This window comes from Fukomys damarensis, unplaced genomic scaffold (assembly GCF_012274545.1).
Source record: "Fukomys damarensis isolate Sample0158 unplaced genomic scaffold, DMR_v1.0_HiC HiC_scaffold_9, whole genome shotgun sequence".
Lineage (NCBI taxonomy): Eukaryota > Metazoa > Chordata > Mammalia > Rodentia > Bathyergidae > Fukomys > Fukomys damarensis.
In genome coordinates, this window is record NW_022900921.1 from 20,072,035 (window position 1) to 20,092,149 (window position 20,115).

Below are 20,115 nucleotides of genomic sequence, written 5' to 3' on the forward strand. Positions count from 1 at the left end.
GTATTTCACACACACACACACACACACACACACACACACACACACACACCTCTGGGAAGTAAAGGGCTACTGTTTTAGGGACCTCTCTGCTGTAGGCTCAGAGTACATACATTTTAGAAATTCAAAAAATCAGAGAAGCCAGGCAGAGGAAGAGGGAGAGGTCCTCAAGGTAAGAGTCAAGTGCACAGTTTATGGGCAGGTGGAAAGAGAATGCCACCTTACACCCACTAGGCTGAACCAGCCTGCAGGTGAGACTGACTGCTGAAGGCAAATGGCAACACTCGAGGACCCTCTGGCAGGTAAAGGCATCATTAGGGAGCTCAGCCCCAGGGGTTTCCACTTTCAGACCTGCTCAGGTTTCACAAGAAGCTGGGGTGAGCTTCTAGGTGAGCTACATCCTTTGCTGGATGTTTCAGTGGCCTCTGCCTGACTCACCTCTGTCTTCATGGGATTGGCTTTACTTTGACATTTAAATTTCTGTTACCATCACCAATGAAATTGGCTTACACTAAGTAATACAGCTTTAAAATATTTTTCTGAGCATTAAAAGCAAACGATTGCAGGGTTATAAAACCACATCTTTAGGAGACATTAAAATGTTACTGATACTGATCTCTGCGAGGTAGACAGCCGCCAGCCAAGACTTTGAGAGGAAGGAGGCAGAGGCCCTGAAAACAGCATGAGGCTGATGCATAAAGGAGGTAGTTAAGGCCAAGCTGGGAATAACTTCAGAAGGTAGAATTGCGCAATGCTGGGGTTTTTGCCTTTTAATTTGTTTTTCCTCACAGGCTGTGGCTTTACCCTTTTCTATCAAAACCTTGACAGTACCTCCCAAGAAAGGTGGTGTACCTTGGTACCAAGCAGCAAAATATGCTGTTCACAAAGAACCTAAATTATCCCTTGCCTTGGAGCCTGGAATGCAGCAGGTGCTCAGTAATCGCAGGCTGGCTTGAGATTCCTTGGGTTTGTGCCCTTCCTTCCCACTCACCACTCGAGTCCTATAGGACAGATTTTAAAAAGCCATCACATTGTATCTAGGAGAAGAGTTGGGAGGGTGGGCAAGTGAGAAGCCCTTGTAAGGGGCTTCAAAAGTACTGTGTCTATTAGCTGCCAAAAGAGCCCATGTGTGAGAAGTGGAGCACTGAGTTCGAAGATGGAATAGCAAATAGAGGTTTTCTCCTGAGTTTGAAGCCATTCTGTCCTGAATGAGGAATTCCTTTTTTGCCTGTGATCCAGTACATTCCTTTGTGAAGGGGGTAATATCACTGCCTATCAAGTAAAAGATGGTTCTCAGGAAGACAAAAAAAAAAAAACTTTTTTAATATGTAAAATACACATACCCAGTGCATAAGCAGTACACTTATGCAGTGTATCAGTGGTGTGAAAATGTCACAGCAGGGAGGGCACTTAGAGTGGGAAATTCTTTAAAAGTTCCTGGGAAAGAGGTAGTGGACAAAAAAACAGGCGGAACAATATTAATCTGGTAGAAGAGGTAGTAGATTGATTTGTTTCTAGAACTTCAGTAGAAATGGCCTCAGATCTTCAGGAAAGGCACCCAAGTGCTTAGGAAATTTCCTGCCAATTTGTGTTTCTGTCTTTATCCCCTCTGCCTGCTGGCTCGGTTTTATGCCAAATCAGTTTGGGCTGAAATAGCCAGACAGGCCAAATAGTTGATTGTGTCCCATGATTTTAATTTACTGACTTACTGAAATTCCCTTTTCGGCTAACAGTTATTGAGTACTTACACAAAACTGGCCAGCTCCAGTGCTAAGTTCTTAACATGGCTTCTCTCATCTATTCCTCCTGTCCCTGCTGCGAGGAATATACTCTTAGCGTCCTCATTTTACAGGTGAGAAAACCGGCTCAGAGAGGTTAAGCAATGTGTGAATGACTTAACTGTCAGTGAGAGCCTCTGGTGAGCTCTAGATCCAGGTTGAGTTAACAGAGACTAGGTGTAATCATGGCTCTCTTTAGATCCCTTTGGATCCCTCGCTTTGTCCCCAAGTAGGTGCAGCAGGCAGGTTTCTGTGGAGCCTGGCAGTGAACTCAGGTGTATGGGCCCCAGGGAGCCACCCTGGCCCGTTGGTAAAGTCATCAGTGTTGGTAAAGAGTGTGCCTTCAGTGAGGGAGGACAGTGCTCTGTGAGCTTCACCGGTGCCCCCTGGGTCAAAGAGCACACCGGCTAATCTCAGATTCCAAAAGTGACTCATTGCCACTCCAGGTAGGCACAATTGGCCAAGTTTCCTAAATTTGAGTTGACTTTCTATCAGAGTTCACATTTCCACCAACTTTTCATTAAATTAATTATTCAAAACAATTCAGAGTTAGCATTCTCACAGCAACTATAACTCTGCCATGACTAGATTAAGGCGTAAATTGAACAGCATGTTTTGCAATAAAGTTAATTTTATATTCACCAGAGAACTGAGTTATAGTTGCTGTGGAACCATCATTTCGAATCTCTTGACTTTGGTGCATTTAAATTCTCAGTCATAGCACTGCACACAGTCGTGTATTTTGCATGGACATTTAATTTGCTTTGCACTATGACCTGGCTACCTTGAACTTGGGAATCTTGTGAGAAACTCGGATTGCAGTCTGGTGGTGTTTTGGGGGCTTCCTTCTTATCCTGATATGTATGCCACTTTACAGAGAGACAGCCAAGAAATCAAAACGATCCTGATTTTATCTTGAAATTGTCTGCTGTAGTGAGGTGACTTTCCTTAGACACACCAACTCACAGGCAATGTCAGCTGAAGCAGGCAATGTCATTGCATTTGTGTGCAGCCAGGGTTCTCTGCCAAGGGTATTTTTGGAGCTGCACCATGTTATTCAGTACACACGGGGTGACCTCAGAGTGCTCCAAGTCCTTGCATGTGCCATTAATCATGCAGGCATGCACAGCCATACATCAGAACTTATTGGAGCTCCAGAAAAGCTAGGCAACATTTCCCAGAGCCACGTAAAACCCAAGCATCTCTAAATCAAGATGCATTGCAGGGCCACTCTAAAAGGTACGTTCAGAAGAACTGGAGTAGAATCACGCTCTGTCCTGGTGGTAAGGGATTCGGAGCTTGTGTCAAGGCATAGACAGACGTCTGTTTGGGAGGAACAGCCAAGGAAGATGAAACTCGAAGACGGTTAGAGACACGAGTGTTCCATCTAGAAGGATTATCGATTTTTGTAGCTTTATTGGAAACATCAGTCATGCCTTCTGCCTCCTGGGGATTGCTCCGCTGCAGTTTGGGAGGAGTGTGTATGTATAGCAACTCCGCAGGTTAGCAGCTGAGTAGCAGCTCCCATTCACCGTTCAATTATCCATTTAGCTAGAATGTGACTTAGCAGAAACAGACTGCTGTTTTGCATGTAGAAAATGTATTTGAAAAGAGAGAATTTAGTTTCACAGTAAATGAGATGATTTTGAGAGGAAACTAGCCTTTTAAGGGTGCAGTCATTATACAAAACTGAAGAACAGCACCTAACAATAGCCTAGGCCAGATTGTTGGACTTCAGACTCCAGTTCTCTCCTGCAGGAAACACAAGTCTCTTATTACTCATACTGTGCTTCAAATAAATATACTTCTTGCTCAGAAGTATTGTCGAATTTGTAGATTTAATAAACACTGTAATGACCAGTGGTCCTCCCCACCAAATCCTTGACCAGCTGAACACTGCATTGAGAAGAAGACTAGATCACTGTGTGCAAATCGAGTCACAGAGAGCAGAAGTTCATGATGCTGGAGGCCTGCCTGGGTCACCCCAGTTGGGAAGGGTGAATGCTCAAGATCTCTGCGTTCATGTCTAACTGTGGGTGTGGGAGATGCTCCGCCAGCCAGAAGAAAGAAAAGAGGGTGAAGAAGCAGGGCAGAGATGGGAATGTTTTTATGGCGTCTGTATAAGGTAAAAAGTGCCGTAAAACATGCGCTACTGGATGAAGTTATTTGAAATTTAGTGTTTTGTTGGTGAAGTCTTCTGAGAACTCGAAGGGATTAGTTGGTGAGAAAAGCCTGTGGGACTAATAAATATAAACTTTGTATAATATATATGTAGACAGACAAAAGAGATAAAGCATTTTAAGAGCATGAGTGCCACAATTAGGATGGGTCAGGTGGCCTGAAGGAACAAATAGAACAGGAATTTAAAAGCTAGGAATGATAGCCGAGGAGTGTGCTGGGGTGTGGTCCAAGGAGGATGAGCCAGAATAAACCCACTGGACAGCTGCACTCCTGGTCTGAAGCTGGAGTTAAGAAAGTCAGCGAGGCTGCTGGCACTGTCCCCTTGAGATTGTAACCCTGACCTTGCAGAGAGGCTCAGTGACTCCATGATTCTGTCCTCCTCCCGTCTTTCCTGAGCGCATCCTTACGCAGCATGGCACTCTCATGCCACCCTCTCCCTGCATCACTCTGTATTTTCTTTAATACGGAGAAGCAACTCGGAAGGGAGGGCAGGTTCACTGCATAAACCCAGCTCCGCCGCTTCACCTGTTTGCCAGTTCCCAGTGAAGTGTGCTATGTGCGTGTGATCTGGGGTGTTATTTCATGGACAGTGTATTGTACTTTCTGCTTCTGTGTCTCAAGAATCTTTTCTTCCGGAGAGATAGGCTGGGAAACAAACCATCTACAAAGATCTGTGCCACAAGGGCACTGTGGCAGGGCAGACTGGTACCCTAGCCAAGGCAACGCCACGGCTTACCAAGATAGCCCCGTTTCCAAATAAAATCAGTATCGTTACATTGGACCAGGAGCCACTACCTCCAGCTCACTCTGCTTTAGCCACATTGGCCACCTCCCTGTCCCTCCAGTACCCTAAGACTTGGGCCTCAGGGCTTTGTGTTTCTGGTTTCTTCTGCCTGGACTGCTGAGCCACAATCACGGGCATGACTTGGTTCCTCCTCTCCTTGACTTTTTTGCCCATAGGTCACCTCGTCAGCAAAGACTTCCCTGACCATCCTGGGTAAGACAGACGTCTCCAATCACCTACATCCCATCACAGTCCTCTCTCCCTGTTCTTCCCTACAGCAGTCACAATGTCTGATATACTGCCTTACTTTTTATTTGTTTACTGTGAGTCTCCTCTCCGTAGAATATAAGGTTTTTAAGACTCTATCTCTTTCATTTTCCCTTGGGTGCCCTGTGTCTAGGAAGGATTCAGTACATAATCGATGCTCAAAAAACATTTATTGAATGAACGAAAGCATGAACTCATCGGGCTACTATAGAAATCAGCACATTATAATCGCTCAGTGAATGTTTTCACTAGTTTTGGTATCTCTGCCTAGGAAGTCCTTTCACCTTTGATTCCACTCACTCCAGAGTCATCAAGTGGACAGAGGAGAGACAAAACCCCACGCTCTTATCTGGGGACCACCACATCAGCATGGGACGGCTTCCCCGGCTGGACCCTGGTGGCATATGTCTGCCTCTCTGCTTCAGAAACTACATTTTGTTCATGGCAGCAGAGTAGGCCAAGCTGTCCACTGAGTCCCCCACACCTCCCAAATGTACATCTGAACCCAGAATAGCAGTTTGCTAATCTGCAGTGGAGAAGGCCCATGGTTCCAATGTACCCTCTCCCTAAAGGGAAATCTATATGGGAACGAAGTGGGAAGTGAGAAGGAGCCATGCATGGTGCTGTTGACCTGTAATCTGGCTGAGGCAGAAGGGTTACAAGTTTGAGTACAACCTGGGCAATTTAACATCTTAGTGAGGCCCTGAATCAAAATAAAAAATAAATGACTAGGATATGGCTCAGTGTGAAAGCTCTGAGTTCACAGCAAAAAGGGGGGCGGGGAGAACACAGCTTGGAGAGCAAAGAATCAAATCAGGGAGTTTAGTCATCCCTGGCTATCCACAGAGAGTTGCTTCCAGGGCCTGCTGGATACCAGAATCCACAGGTGCTCCATCTCCTAATAGAGAATGGCATAGTGTTTGAGTACAGTCTGTGAGACTTTTCCTGTGTGCTTTAAGACATCTCTAGATGTCTTAGAAGAACGAACGCAGGGTGCATGCTATGTAAAGTTATTAGACCATAGTCCGTCTGTGCTCAGTACAGACACAATTTTTTTTCCAAGTGTTTCCAATCCAAGGCTGGTCAGATTGAGGACTGCCTTCCTACATAGCTGGAGGAGAGGACAGGGCATGCGCTCCGAGTAGGACGGGTACAGGTTCAAGCCCTCATCTTCCACTTGCAGTAGTGATGGTCCTGGACAGGTTAAGTCACTCTGTGGAACTTCAGCATTTTTAGCTGAAATGCTTTGAATTCATATTACATAGGGTCTCTGTGGTGGTGCCATAGAAAAATTAAGGCGTGAGCCTTTGAGCACCGGGTAGGCACCACTGCGGAGCAGGTGAGCTGCATCCCGCCCCTTGGTGGAGGAAGGCACATGCACCTCAGCCTGGCCCCTCCCTCTCTCTTCCTCACCAGCTCTCTGCACACCATCCCCTCCCGGTGACACACTTTTCGGAGCCTGGGTGAGACTTCTAAACTCTGTGATCCTCGATACTGTCGTCTCCCGTGCCCCTTGTGCTTTAAGGAGAGTTCTGCACTTTATTTGTCACACCCATTGTGTACATCGTATGGTACTCCCGAGGTACTACGTCATTTTCCTCAGTCTTTGGAGGGTGCCTTCTTGGCATCCTGGCTGGCCACACTGACTGCAATGATTCTTTCTTTTTTTCTTCTTTTTCTTTTGACAACGTCTTGCTATCTTGCCCACAGTGGCGTCCAGTTCTCAATCCCCATCCACCCAGCTCTGATCCTTTTGTAGATAAAAGCATGCAGTCCGGCCTCATTGTCAATTCCTGCTCAAGTTAAAGACTTTCCTAAGTCACACCCAGGCCTTGCTGAGCCCAATTAAGGGCACTTTCAATAACGATTATAGTAATCATAGCTGCCTGTTGTGTACATTTACTATAAGCCATGCATCTAAGATTTTCTCGTGTAAACCTCAACAACTCTCCTGGGTAGGTACTTTTCTGCTCTGATTTCATAGGTGAAGATTCAGCCAAGGGCTAAGGCTGAGATTGGAACTGAGGCAGCTGGATTCCAAGCCCTTGCCTCCACCACTGTAAGCACAGCTGAGCCTTCCCGTCTCTGGGTTCTGTGTCTACAGATCCAAACAACCACAGATCAAAATCAAATGGAAAAGCATTTGTACTAAACACATACAGCCTCTTTTTTCTTGCCATGTTCCCTAAACAGTACATCATAGCTATCTACATAGTATTTACATGGTATTAGGTATTAGAAATGTTCGAGGTGGTTTAAGTATATGAGAGGATTGTGTGTGTGTTATATGCACATGCTCTGCCATTTCACATAAGGGCCTTGAGAATCCAGTGATTTTGGTATCCTAGGACCAATCCCTTGAGGGTACTGAGAAATGAATGATAACATGACCCAAGCACAATCTGGTTATTTAGCCCTGGGAGACAGTGCAGTCTATAGGAAAGCCCATACTACGTACTAAAACAAGTGACAGTATAAAACTGTGACATCTCCCTTGCCCTTGGGGGCCTATATCTGTACCAGCCCTTTGCTTACATAACAGCCAGTGAAAAGTACCAAGTCCTTACTTCCTGTCCTCACTCATGACCAGTTATCACAGGTCACCTAGGATCCAGGGTTCTTCTGGGACTCAGTATTTCAGTGCTGGAACATGGACAGTCTCGGGCAAACTAGGACTCTTGGTCCAATAGTAGAGCACAGGTACTATGGAGCCCATCTGCCCAGTATCAAAATCCTGGCTCCCCCACTAACCATCTCTTGTTATTGTAGCCCAGCTACTTAAATTGTCTGTGCCTCTAGTTCCTCACTTGTAAAATGGGCATAATGATAGCACCCACACCATCGAGTTATTACAACACTGAGTGACTTGATGATGAAAGGGATGTGAGTGTACTGGGCTCACAAAATTGTCTCTGTTAGCATTTGCTATTATTATTGTTAATATATTAAAAGCTTCCCAAAATCTAGAATTTCAGTCCTTGGGCAGATTCTTTGCCTCACCCTGCTAAAAATCTATTTTTTAAAAAAAAAAGCATTTAGTGATTTCCTTGCATTTTCTGAAATTGTGCTAGAAATGACAAGAAAAAAAAATGGCAATTTATTGTTGGCCTGATTTTACCCTAGTTAAAAGAGAATCAGCAGCCCTGCAGAAGTAACAAGTCCGTGCCCAGAGGCCTCCTAGGTGTTATTTGTATTTTTATGACCCTCCTGTGGCTATAAGGATGCTCAGTGGGTGTGGAAATTGGATGGTTAAAAATAACAAATAAGAAATCAAAGTCACTCCTTGTCCTTATTTCCATACTGGTAGGTGCTGCATTCATTACTTGCTGGACAGCTATGGGAATAAGCAACACGAGGTACAACAACTTGATTATCCTCCAAGAACCAAATTAAACCATTGTACTTCCTTATTATTGTCATCCCTACCTTTGTGTAACTCTTGTCCCTCTCATCCTAGCAATGTGCTTTCCCTTCTACTTCACTGGGCACTCCAGTCTGGCTCTTGCGGTAGGGAGCTGTCTGCTCCTTACAGGTTGCAAGGCAAGGACCCACACTGGCACACAGACTCAGGGCCTGCCTGTCATCAGCTTGGATTGGGGTCCTGTGCTGCAAGCAGCTGCTGCTTTTGCTAGGGAACGGTGTCATCCTGCTGGGAACTTGGGGCAGGGCCTGCAGGAAGCTTTTCCTTTTACCTGGCTGCTGAATCAAGGACACAGTGAAACAGCAAAGAAACGCTGCACAGTGTTTTTTATGCGTTCATCCAACAAATATGTTTAATGCTAAGCACTGGGGTGAGCACTGGGAACACAGCCATAAACAACAGAGCCAAAGCCTTTCTTTCACTCTGGAGGTTTAGAGCATCCCAGGGAGGCGGGCTTTAAACCATTGCTTCTCAGCCTTTGTTGCATGTAGAAATCATCTGGGAAGCTAAAAAATAAATAAAATAAAATTTTTAAGGAAGAAACGAAAAGAGAAAGGGCTGAGGTATGGTTTCGTGGTAGAGCATGTACTTAGCATGAGCAAGGCCCTAAGTTCAATTCCTAGAACCAAATGAAAGAAGGACTAGGAAAGATATTGATACCTGGGTCTCATCTTCAGAGATTCCACCTTAATTGTGGTACAGCCAACCATGGGGCTGTTTCAAGATTTTTGGGCAGTGCATATGAGCAGCCAGCTTGAGACCCACTGCTTTAAACAGGGGATGAATTCAAAGTATGCTGGGTGCAGTTAAAGAGGAGAAGAGGGTGCTATGAGGCCTGGGAATGGGAAGAATCCTTGAGCTGGGAGTAAAAAGGATGAGCCAGCCACACCCAGGATGAGTGGCTTTAGCCAAAGTGGGTACAGGAAGCATAGTTTGAAGGAAAAAAAATCTGCAAAAGCCCAGAAGAAGGATCAAGGCTCTGTTCCAGAACACAGTAGGCCATTGTGGCTGAAGCCCGGAGAGCAGAGACAGAAGTGACATGGAAAAGAAGGGGGAAATTAGCAGGGGCAGATAACACAGGGCCCTTGAGGCCCTCTGAGGGCTTTAGGATTTAATCCTAAAGCAGTAGTTTCACACAGAGTAGGCATCTGGAGCCCCTGGAGGGCTAGTTGAAATGTAGATGACAGCCCCAGAGGTTCTGACACAGTAGATCCGGGATGAAGCCCAAGAACGTGCATTTCTAACAAGTTCCCAGGCAGTGCTGGTGCTGCCAATCCCCAGACCGTACTTTGAGGAGCACTGCATTAATCTAAAGCTGTGGGAGAAACTCCTGGAGCATTTTCAGCAGGGGCTTGGCACGAGTTGGTATGCGCCTTAGCAATGGGTTGATGCTAAATCCAATTTCTACAACCAGCCTTCTGTATCCTTCTTTGATTAGGTGAAGTGGAATTAAGAAAAGTATGGTTCCAGGAAGAGACAGTGGACACCTAAGAGAAGCACAGTCTTGTTGTGTTGGACCCAGCGAGGCTGGGGATTCACTTAGTAACAGAGATAGGGTTTCCCTGCCAAGAATAGCTATCCCTGGTTATTACTGCCTACATTCTCACTTTCCTCCTCCCGTGATCTTCAACTTGATAAAACCAACATACTAATAAGAGCCTGAAATATCAAAATGATTAAAATAAAAGAGTTTTGTCCTCCTTTCCCCCTTTTCTTCCAATGGGAAAGGATTGTGTTTCCTTCTTTTAAGTTCATCATTTTTCTGCAGCCAAGGCTGAGCCTGCTGCCTGCCTTTTCCCACGCAGACAGAAATGATGCCACTCAGTGAGAACCCAGGTGCATCCAGGACACGTGCAGCATAGACAGCTGGATCCACATTTACATCACCTCACAGAGGTTCTGCCTAACTCCTTAGGAGCAAAAGCCAGTTCTCTCTCTGCAGTGGACCATGTAAAGGACTCTGGCCTTCCCAGCACCCCCACCCCAGCATCATGCATCCTTGCACCTCCACAAACCCTTAAAGACATACACATGCTCTTGAAACAAAGAGAAACATCTGCTTCTTGATTTTCCATGCTTTATTTTTTTTTAGCAAAGCAGGGACAGCTGTTCAAGTAGAGGTTTGTGGCTGTGTGTCCAGTTTGTGCCTAGAAATGAAATCCCGGTACAGCTCCATCCTGCACATGTGGGTGAGCAAAGAGACAAGCCCTGCAAGTTTTCTGAGACCAGGGCGCTTCTTTAGCAGCCAGTCTTCTAAAATTAGTCGGAGGACTTCCCCCGTGTATCTCAAAGCATCAGATTAATTTTCTGAGCATTGCCACTGCTGTTTAGTATAAATGGCTGCAGACTCCTGGTGATCCCTGATTTCCCCCGCACCCCAGCTCTCTTCAGAATGAGCTCTGGAAAGGCATGGCAGAGTCTGTTATTAAATATTTCCACTGTGCATGTGCTCCTTAATTCCAGTGATGCGCAGCTTCAGGAAAAGAGTTTCAAACAGTTGCAGGGATAGAGTGGGGAGTGGCGTCCCTAATTAAGTTAGCATTGAAAAGTACAGTCCTTCCCAAGAGAAAACTTCACCATTTATTCTATCTTCAGTTCTCCTGACCTCACAGAAGCCATTAGCATCCGTGAATTTTCCTCTCACTTAGTGGAACTAGTGTGGCATTGCTGGAGTTTTGGCTGGTGGTCATAGAGAGAATGTTGATTTCCTAGGACATGATGCTGTCGTGCTCTGAGGACACCCAAGAACCTGCTATTTTTTAACTTTATTAGAATAGGCTCTTGGGTATCTTTCCCCATCTGGGAGACACGAAAAGAAAAATGGGCAGCACTTTCAGTCTGTACCCTGTAGACAGAGCCGACCACTAATTCTAGTATTTGTAGTAACAATTGTATCAGTGCTAGCAACCATACATACTCTCTTTGCTGTGCACTTACAGTGTGCCAAGTTCTGCCAAAACATTTGTCTTTATCATTGCATTTAACACTAGTGACATGTACAAAATCAGTTTTGTCGTCATCCCTCGTTAAGGTACGCAGTCAACAAACCTCATCAAGTGTCTGTTATTTGCCAGTCATCTTTCTAGACCTTAAGAATATCTCAATGGGCAAAGGAGGCAAAAACCTCAGCCTTCTGGGAGGTTGTATTCTATTGGGAAAGGCAAAACATAAGCTGAGTTGGTAAAATATAGACAAGATTTTACACAAGCTGAGGCTCAGAAAGGTGGGCCTACCAGCCCAAGCTCACACAGAGAGCAAGAGGCAGATCCAGGTTTCACTCCCAGAACTCTGATTCTGAACCAGGATAAGGTTGTCCCGGAAGGGAGAAAAAAAATTTCCACACGTGTTTGTCCCAGGTTGTGCTGGCCCTGCTGATGATCTCTGGAACCAAACAGTGAAACCCTGCTCCCTGGCTCCCCGTGGCCGCCTCCTGCTTCTACATGCAGCCTGCTTTACGCTTCTGCTAACATCTCCAGCTGCATAGGGTGCTGGCCTCCATGCTTTTGTCAGATGTGCTTGATGTTGAATGTTAAAATCCTGTTTCTTTCTCCAGACCCCTTATGCAACATTAGCCACTTATTTCTCCTTCTAAATTGCTGCACATGGCAGAACATGTCTTGATGCTTTTTTAAAAAAAAACCTTTTATGGTAATTATAGCTTTCTTGAAGTGCATTTGTGCTCCCCTTTTTACTGTGCTGTAGACATTATTTTGCTCATGCCTAATTTTTGTTAAGGCAAAAAGTTTGCCTACCTGGTAACTGCATCGACAAAACCTTTTATAGATAGATATACTGTGGTTGGTATTTGTGTGTAGGAAAGTCTTAGAAACTCTTCTGTTTCCACCAGAGAGGCTGATTTCAGTTGGGCACTACACATTCATTCATTTATTCCAACTCTTGTTTGAGTACTGGCAATGCAGCAGTAAATAAGCCAGACATAGTTCTTTACCTAACAGGTCTACACGCTAACAGGCGTGCCCAGGGCAACTATTCAGTTGTACATTGCACAATTCTAGGTGCGCCATTCAAAATTTAGACAATATCTACAGTTGTTAAGGTGATTTTCCAGCAGATAGTAAGAGCCAGTAGATGACCTAGCCAGAATCGAGGAAGTGCTAGACACTGGTGTTAAGCGCAAGTGGACAAGATAAATAAAGGATGAAGCTTCCATGGCAGCCAGCTTTGTCTTTGGAACAGCTTCTAGCGTGAGGTTACTTCTAAATAGAGATCTGAAGGCTTGAAGTTAGGGACATGAGGAAAGGCAAACAGAAAGCCAAGTGACTTCCATATGACCAAAACCCAACGTGGTATCGAGATGGGCTGGTGTGGTGCAGGCCAGCCCATGCCAGGTCTGTGAGCAGGTGATGAACTTCGACTTGTGCCCAGGGTCAATGGAAAGCTATCAGCTACCACAGTGTTTTCACTGGTGTCCAGATGGAGAGAAGTGGATGACAGCGCAAGATTGACCATGGCACTGAAACCAGTTAGGTTTTAACATGACTCCACAGGAAAAATGGGGATGGCTTAGATTAACATAATGGCAGTAAGGTGAGAGAGACGGTGTATTATAAGATATTTAGGAGGAAGGACAGGCAAGACTTTGTATTGTTTTTGCATTTTTGTGATGAAATGCCTGAGGCAGGCTAGCTTTATAAAGAAAAGAGTTTGGCACACAGTTTTGGATGTGAAAAGTCCAAATGGCATTACATAGCAATGATGGTGGACCTTTCTAGAGCTTTCAGTGATGACAAACAGCCAGCTGTGGCACGCACGCACGTTCACCACCACTGACATAGGCTGTGATGGGAGTCTCCCCGGGCTGTGTCACATAGGGTGGTTTGCAATGGTAGAAGTTCATGCAGGAGGAAGAGATTACAAAAGCAGGAAACCAGAGAGACCAGTGTTCCCCAATCCCTTCCTGTAGCACACCCCCAGTGACCTAAGGGCCTCCCGCTAGGCCTCACCCACTTAAGGATCTACACCATCTCTTGCCACCACACTGAGGACCAATCTTTTAACCCATGGACCTTTGGGGGACATCCAAGGTCTATCTGGCCCTAGCAGACCTCTTACAAATAAGAGGAAAATTTGGCCGGCTTGTTTGGGGTTAAATGTAAGAGCAGAGAGAGGTTATGGAAGGGAGGAAGTATTAATGACTCCAAGATTTTATTCTTGGGTAATCAAATATGCAGGTGCCATTCACTGATTAAGGAAGCAGAGCGAGGGAGAGAAAAGGAAAGAGGTAGTGTTCTTTTCAGTCAGAGAGGCTTATGAGTAAACATAGGGGGAAGCTGAGATGCAAGTTGGAGTCAGGCCTAGAGTTCAGAAGACTGAAGTTGAAGACTCAGGAGTCATCTGAATGTATTGGGTGTTTCGGTTTGGATAGAGTTGTTTCTTAATCACCAATTTCTATATCAGCTTGTCGCAAGATAACAAAACCAACCTAAGGTACCACTGGTGCTCTTCAAAGATCCCCCTGGAAACTGGGCTTTTGACCTTGGAGAAAGAGGTTCCTTCTATCTTTTCCTGACTCTCAGTAGAGTTATATGAGGACCAGGCTGAAAGGACAGCACCACCTGCTCGTCTTCCATTCATTCAAGTACCTATGAGGTGCCTGAGAGCAGGCAAGCCCTGGGATCCATCAGCAAACAACCGTGTCTCGGATCTCTGAGCCTTGTGTCTAGGGCAGAGCTTTCCAACCTCCATACAAGGCTGTGTCATTCTTTACTGTGGGAGCTTCCTGAGTCTTATGGGATGATAAGCAAGATCCTTGGCCTCTACCACCAGATGTCAGATGTCATACTCCCCAAATGATGCCAATCAAAAAGTATCTCCAGACATTGCCAAATGCCCTCTGGAGAGAAGAAGGGAGGCAAAAACTGCCTCCATTGAGGGCCACTGGTCTAGGGTCATGAAAGAACCTGAAACCTCCAGGCAGCCAGCTCTTTTCAGCTGCACATACAGGGAGTCAACGAGCATGCCTTACAGGACTTTAAATCAGTGAGCTTAGAGGTAGGCCATCAAGAAGTCAGCCCGAAATCCAGAAGACTCCGTATAGGAGACTTCTTGGATGCCCAAGTATAAGCCCATAAGCCCAGTCCAACTTCAGTTATAGCATCCTCTCCAGAGAAAAGCCGCCACCTGATACCCATTTGCCCTCCAGACTAATTACTTCCTACGTTTTGTTTTTCCTTAAGCAGAAGCTGGCTTTGCACTTTACAAACACAAAGAATCACCTCCTCAGAAGGCCACCAGCAGAATGAACTTGTGCTAGGGGTAGCTTGGGGTTGCCTAGCAACGCCACGCATCTACCAAGGCTGCTTTCTTCCTCTTCAAGCTAAAAGCAAAGTCTTGTCCATTAATTCCCAGCTGCCCTGAAACTTCTCAGAGATTTGCCAGCTTCCTACTGTTCGTGTTTTCATCTTCCTCATATGATGTGAAGAAAACCTGCTTCTGTGGTCTGTTTATCTCACTTCAGTTGGTCAGGTGGAAAAAAAAAACAAGAGAAAGAGAAGGGAGGGAAATGCCTCATTCAATCTAGGAACATACATATTTTGTGTGCATATCCCTGACTGACCTGCTGGTGCTCTTTGCAAATTTAAATTTTAGGTAGTGGACGTGGGTTTACTATTTAATGAGGCTTCTGTTGAGACTCTGGGCATGATTTTAGTCAGACATGAGACCTCAAAGTAGCTAAATAACAAAGCACATATAATAGAGACCACGCTGAGCAAAATGTTAGTAGGTCTGTCATTTGGTGCATTCTCTGTGATCCATTTCCCCAAAACTCACTTGGAAGAGATTGTAAAGCTGGAGGTGGCAGGAGATTGGAGACGATCTCTTTTCCCTGAGAGCTGTGAAATGTCCCTCGGGCTCTTCCTCCCCAGTTCCATTTTGCTCCTGCGGAAATGGTGGTGGTGTTTCTCCGAAGCTGGAGCAGGCTTCCCTTGGAGCACTCTGTCACAGTAGGACCAGACAAAATGTCACTGATTTTTCCAGGCAAGGCCTTGGTCGCCCCACTGGATGGAAAGGTCTGGGAATGTGAAGCTGGGCTCTGTGAGGATAGGTGTGGAAGACCAAGAACGTGTTTCTCAAAGTGTGTGTGCAAACATGGGTGCTTCGTTTGTACGCTGGAGTTCGTGCCATGTTGGGCAGCCACAGAAATGGGTTCTGTGCTAAATGGGTTCTTGTTTGCCCTCTTCCGACAGTCCAGCTTCCTTACAGATTGCCCCCACCCCAGGCTTCCCTGTTGTTCACCTCCTCTCAGATCCTAACCCAGACCACATTTTGCAAGGGATGGGAGGGAACAAGCACTGAGGAATAAAACTCAATCATAGACCCTCAAGACCTTCCTCCTTATCAGCAGCCTTTTACAGTCCCGCCACTGCCCCCTGCCCGAATTAGCTTTCTTAGCCTTCTCATGAGTAGTACCTGAGAGAAGAGCAAGAGGGTGCTAGGCAAAGGTCTTTGGAGTGCTCAAGAAGGAAGTGTGGGAGACGCACACTTTCACTTCACAAGATCCAAGCCAACAAGCCCTCCAGTCAGTTGCCTCCATCCAAGCTCCTCATTCCTCTGCCATGGCCAAACCCCGCCTGCCTTCTGTGTGTTTTTGAAACAGATTTGGAAAAATAAAGAAAGAAGGAAGTGGAAACAGTGGAAGAGGTAGAGGCAGGATTCAAGATAAATAGAGTAGTTACAGTACTTTCTGGGGCAAATTAATTGGGGTTTATTTAAATGAAGTTCAAAACATCTAGCTTGCACAACTCTGTAAATTTTCTAGATGTCATTGCACTGAACACAAAACAGGTGAATTTGTGGTGTGTAGATTTTGCCTCAATGAAGCTGTTAAGAAAACTGGAAATCTATCTAGGAATTCTTATGAACAAGTAGGTTTTGTGAGTGTGGCCACATCCCACCACCTCTGGGATTCTCTCTCCATCTTATAAAGGGAACAGAGACTCTGAAGGCCATGATTCCCCTGATTCTTTAGCAAGTGCACCCCCGCCCACCCAGGGCCCCCACTGTCCAAGCTCAGGCCAGGAGAGAAGTCACTGCAGTTGCTTTGGGTGCTGGAGCAATTAGGGAATTCAATAGGTTGCTGATTTCATGCACACGCACACAAAAAAAGAAAGTCACAAAATAAGATTACCTAATACCCCACCATCCTTCCTCCATTTGCATGCAGATAGATAGATAGGCTGATTGATTTAGATAAATTCCTCCATCTTTTCCCATTTCATGGCACCCAGCGCCTATTCCTTCGACAGCCTTCGTATTCTGCAGTATTTTTAAGTCTGCCATAAATAGGTTGACTGAAAAGCAGCCAACATTTTTAAGTGTTAAGTTTCCCTTAAAACTAAATATTACAAGAATATGAAAATAGCCCAGCAGAGCCATCCAGTTCTTGATCACAAGAAGCTTGAGAAAATCATATATAAACGTATTTTTTAGATTCTGAGAGATGAATGGCATTTTGCCTCTATCCTGGGCTTGTAGGGAGGTTTCTCTCTTCTGCAGAAGGCAACAGAAAGAGAAAGAAAGAGGGAAGGGAGGGAAGGAAGAAAGAAGGAAAAGAAAGAAGCAAGAGACAAGAAAAAAAGATGAGAGGAAGGAAAGTAGCAAGCAAAGGAAGGCAGGTTTCCTTGAGGGATCACCCACCCTGAGCTAGGCTAGAAATCACAGCAAGCCTGCTTGTCAGCTCGGCACTGGTGCAGTTGTCTGGGAAGTGCATCGAACTCCCCTCTTTGGGAAGACTGTTCTCACCCCTGCACCCAGGTCAGCTGTCCTTGGGAATGCCCTGCATCTGTGACCCCACTCCGTCTTGCAACTGCATGTGTGGCCTGCTTCCCCCAACCCCTGTGGATGGCAGGTACGGGCCCCACTGTGAGGCTGGCCCAGTGGCTGCCCTGCAGGCTTGCTCCCCCTTTGCATGGCTCTCCTGCTTCCCCAGCGCGGCCTCATGTCCCTCCTTCTTATTCTCTCCATTTCTCCAACCAGATGGCTGCCCTGATTTGTGCAACGGTAACGGGAGATGCACACTGGGTCAGAACAGCTGGCAGTGTGTCTGCCAGACCGGCTGGAGAGGGCCCGGATGCAACGTTGCCATGGAAACCTCCTGTGCTGATAACAAGGATAATGAGGGAGGTGAGCAAGCGTCTTCTAATTCCCAGCCCCTCAAGAACAGAATGTTGTATGTGCCTTCATCATGAGTCATCTCTCTCCTGAAAGATCTCCCCTATACCATTGTCAAATGTCATTGTAACATTTCCTCTGAAGCAAATGCGGCAGAGAATCAATGTCCTTGGGCCAGTGGAGACATGGGCTTTAGGCACCAGGGTTTAATGCTGGCTTTGGGTTTTCAAGTACCCCTCACTGCAGAAAAGTAGCTGGGTGCTGGCGCTGCTTTTGAGGTGTCCGGCCTTGCCAGATCTTTCGGGGCTGGTGGTTTCAGTCGGTGACAGTGGTCCTCACCGCATCTTAAGCCATGCACTCCTTCGTCTTACAGCCCTTTAAGGTGTCACATTACAGATAAGGCAACAGAGGCCTGGAAAGCAGTTGAATAAAAGCTAATATAACCCTAGGAGAAAATTGGGACCCAAACTCAGCTCTGGCTGCAAACTGCATGCTCTAATCTGTGGTCAGCAAACTGCAGCCCGTGGGCCAAATTCCACTCAGCTAAAAGTGGCTCTAACATTTTTAATGGTTGGAGGGGAAAGTCTATAGGAGCATAATATTTTGTGGCGTGGAAAAAATTATGTGGTATTCAAATGCCAGTGTCTAATTCAAATACCAGAGAAGAAAGTTGTTTCTAACCTCTTTTTTTCCCTCATTGAGTTTATTGGTACATTTTAGGTGTACAGTACAGTTACATTCATCATTGGGATCTTGTACCTTTACATGACAGGTCTTGGTTCTCATTTTTCCACATACCCTTGCCCTCCCTTTACCTGCTCCTCCCTTCCCTATTTACAAACACTTTATTTCCATTTTCTCAAATTTTTTTCTTTTCCCTTATTTCCTTTTTCCTACCCTTCACACTTCCCCTACACGTTTAGCCCTTTTCTTCCTATTTCACATTGTCAGTTTTACCAGTAGGATCTTATGTACAATTATAGTTTTTACACCTCTAACCTCTTTATTGAGGTATGATTGACACGTAAATAGCTACATGTGTCAGATGTGCACATCCTGATGAGTTTGGAAATAAGTATGCACTCATGAACCTCTCCCCACCCTCAAGGCTATGAATCTGTCTGTCACCTCCCAGAGCCCCCTCCCACCCCCTTTATTACTATTATTATTAGAGGATTAGGTGGTTGGTTTTCATAGCATGTAATATCTACCCTCTTAGAAAATTTGATATAGTGCTGTTAGCTGTAGAGACTATTGACTTTACTGTATAGTAGGTCTCTCGCATTTATTCGTATTGCATATTGGAAGAGTCATCCCCTTTAAACTTCACCTTCCTTTATTAGAATGTAGCGATGCCCATTTCTGTATGTGCTGTCTCTAGCTGCTTTACCCTCAATGACAGAGTTGAATGATAGCAACAGAAAATACTGGCACTTGCAGAAGTTCACCGACCCCTCTTCCAAACCTCAGAGCCGAGTTTCTCCATGTTACTTCCTGATGGAGCATTAACTCATTCATGCCAAAGATTGTGATTTTTTTTTTTTTTGCATGAAATTCGCCTGTGTTACCTAGAAAATTTCACGGAACCGGAATTTAAAGAAAATAATGTTTATGTTCTGTGGTTATGGACGTTCCAAAAAACGGAACTGTGGGCATAAAAGAATTAAGATTCTAGGCTAAATGGGGTTACATTAGCACAGAGCCACCCAATCTGAGAACTCTGTGTAGTGCCCCCCACCACACATAAGCATGGGTGTGTGAGCCACCCTCACCAAAAGGACTCACAGGTCAGAATTCATTCAGAGCTGAAGTTGTTTCTGGTGCCAAAAGATCCATGAGTCCAAGTATTTGATTTAACAGAAAGGTGTGTGGTCCCACTATGTGACTGTCGCTGCACTCTTGAGAGTCTCAGTGACTCAGCCCCTGGCTACGCAACCCCAGGGGGCCAGTGTCCAGTTCCCAAGTGGCGTGTCCTCACTCTATCTGGTGACAGATAAGAGTATTAGACATGCTGTTTTTATCTTTCTAAATCCTTTTAATGGACATTTTTCCACTGCCATAATCTGTAGTTGCCTTCGTACGTACATAGTTTGTGAATAAACAGACGTACTTACCCCGATAGAAGTATGCAGTGGAAAAAGTTTCTAGACCCACTGGAGCTCAGAGAGCCCCTGTTCATTCTTTTTCTCTTGCCTGAAACACAGTCAAAATAGAAGCCACTTGAATTCGTTTTTTTAACAAGGTGAGGCATAACTACATACAGCAGTTTTTTTCTGAGAGTCAATCCAGTGACTTTTGCTGGGAAGGTTCACTGTTTCTGTTTCTGCTTCCCTGGTGATTTCACTGAGCACAGCGGCTGCACACAAATCAGCTTTTTCTTCCAGAAAGGGGCTGCCTTTCTGGCTTCCTTCCCTGTTCCGGGTGTCAGCCGCTGAAAGCTAGCAAACTGCTGGAATGCAGCACGTAAGGGAAAGAGGACGTTTTGGGAACTCGATCTCCCAACATGTACTGTGCAGTCCACCTTCCTCCAGGCCAGCTCTACACCTGATCCTGGT

At 45.5% G+C, this 20,115-nt stretch overlaps 1 protein-coding gene across 10 annotated transcripts in view; it reads left to right on the forward strand.

Annotated features, from left to right (window-relative positions):
* The window catches only part of Tenm2 (teneurin transmembrane protein 2), a 1,175,298-nt gene that overhangs the window by 1,072,635 nt on the left and 82,548 nt on the right, over nucleotides 1–20,115 (forward strand). For all 10 annotated transcript variants that reach the window (XM_010622224.2, XM_010622227.2, XM_033761618.1 and 7 more), the window contains one exon: nucleotides 17,426–17,572. In XM_010622224.2, the coding sequence (XP_010620526.1) occupies nucleotides 17,426–17,572 (147 nt within the window). The remainder of the gene's footprint in view (nucleotides 1–17,425; nucleotides 17,573–20,115) is intronic.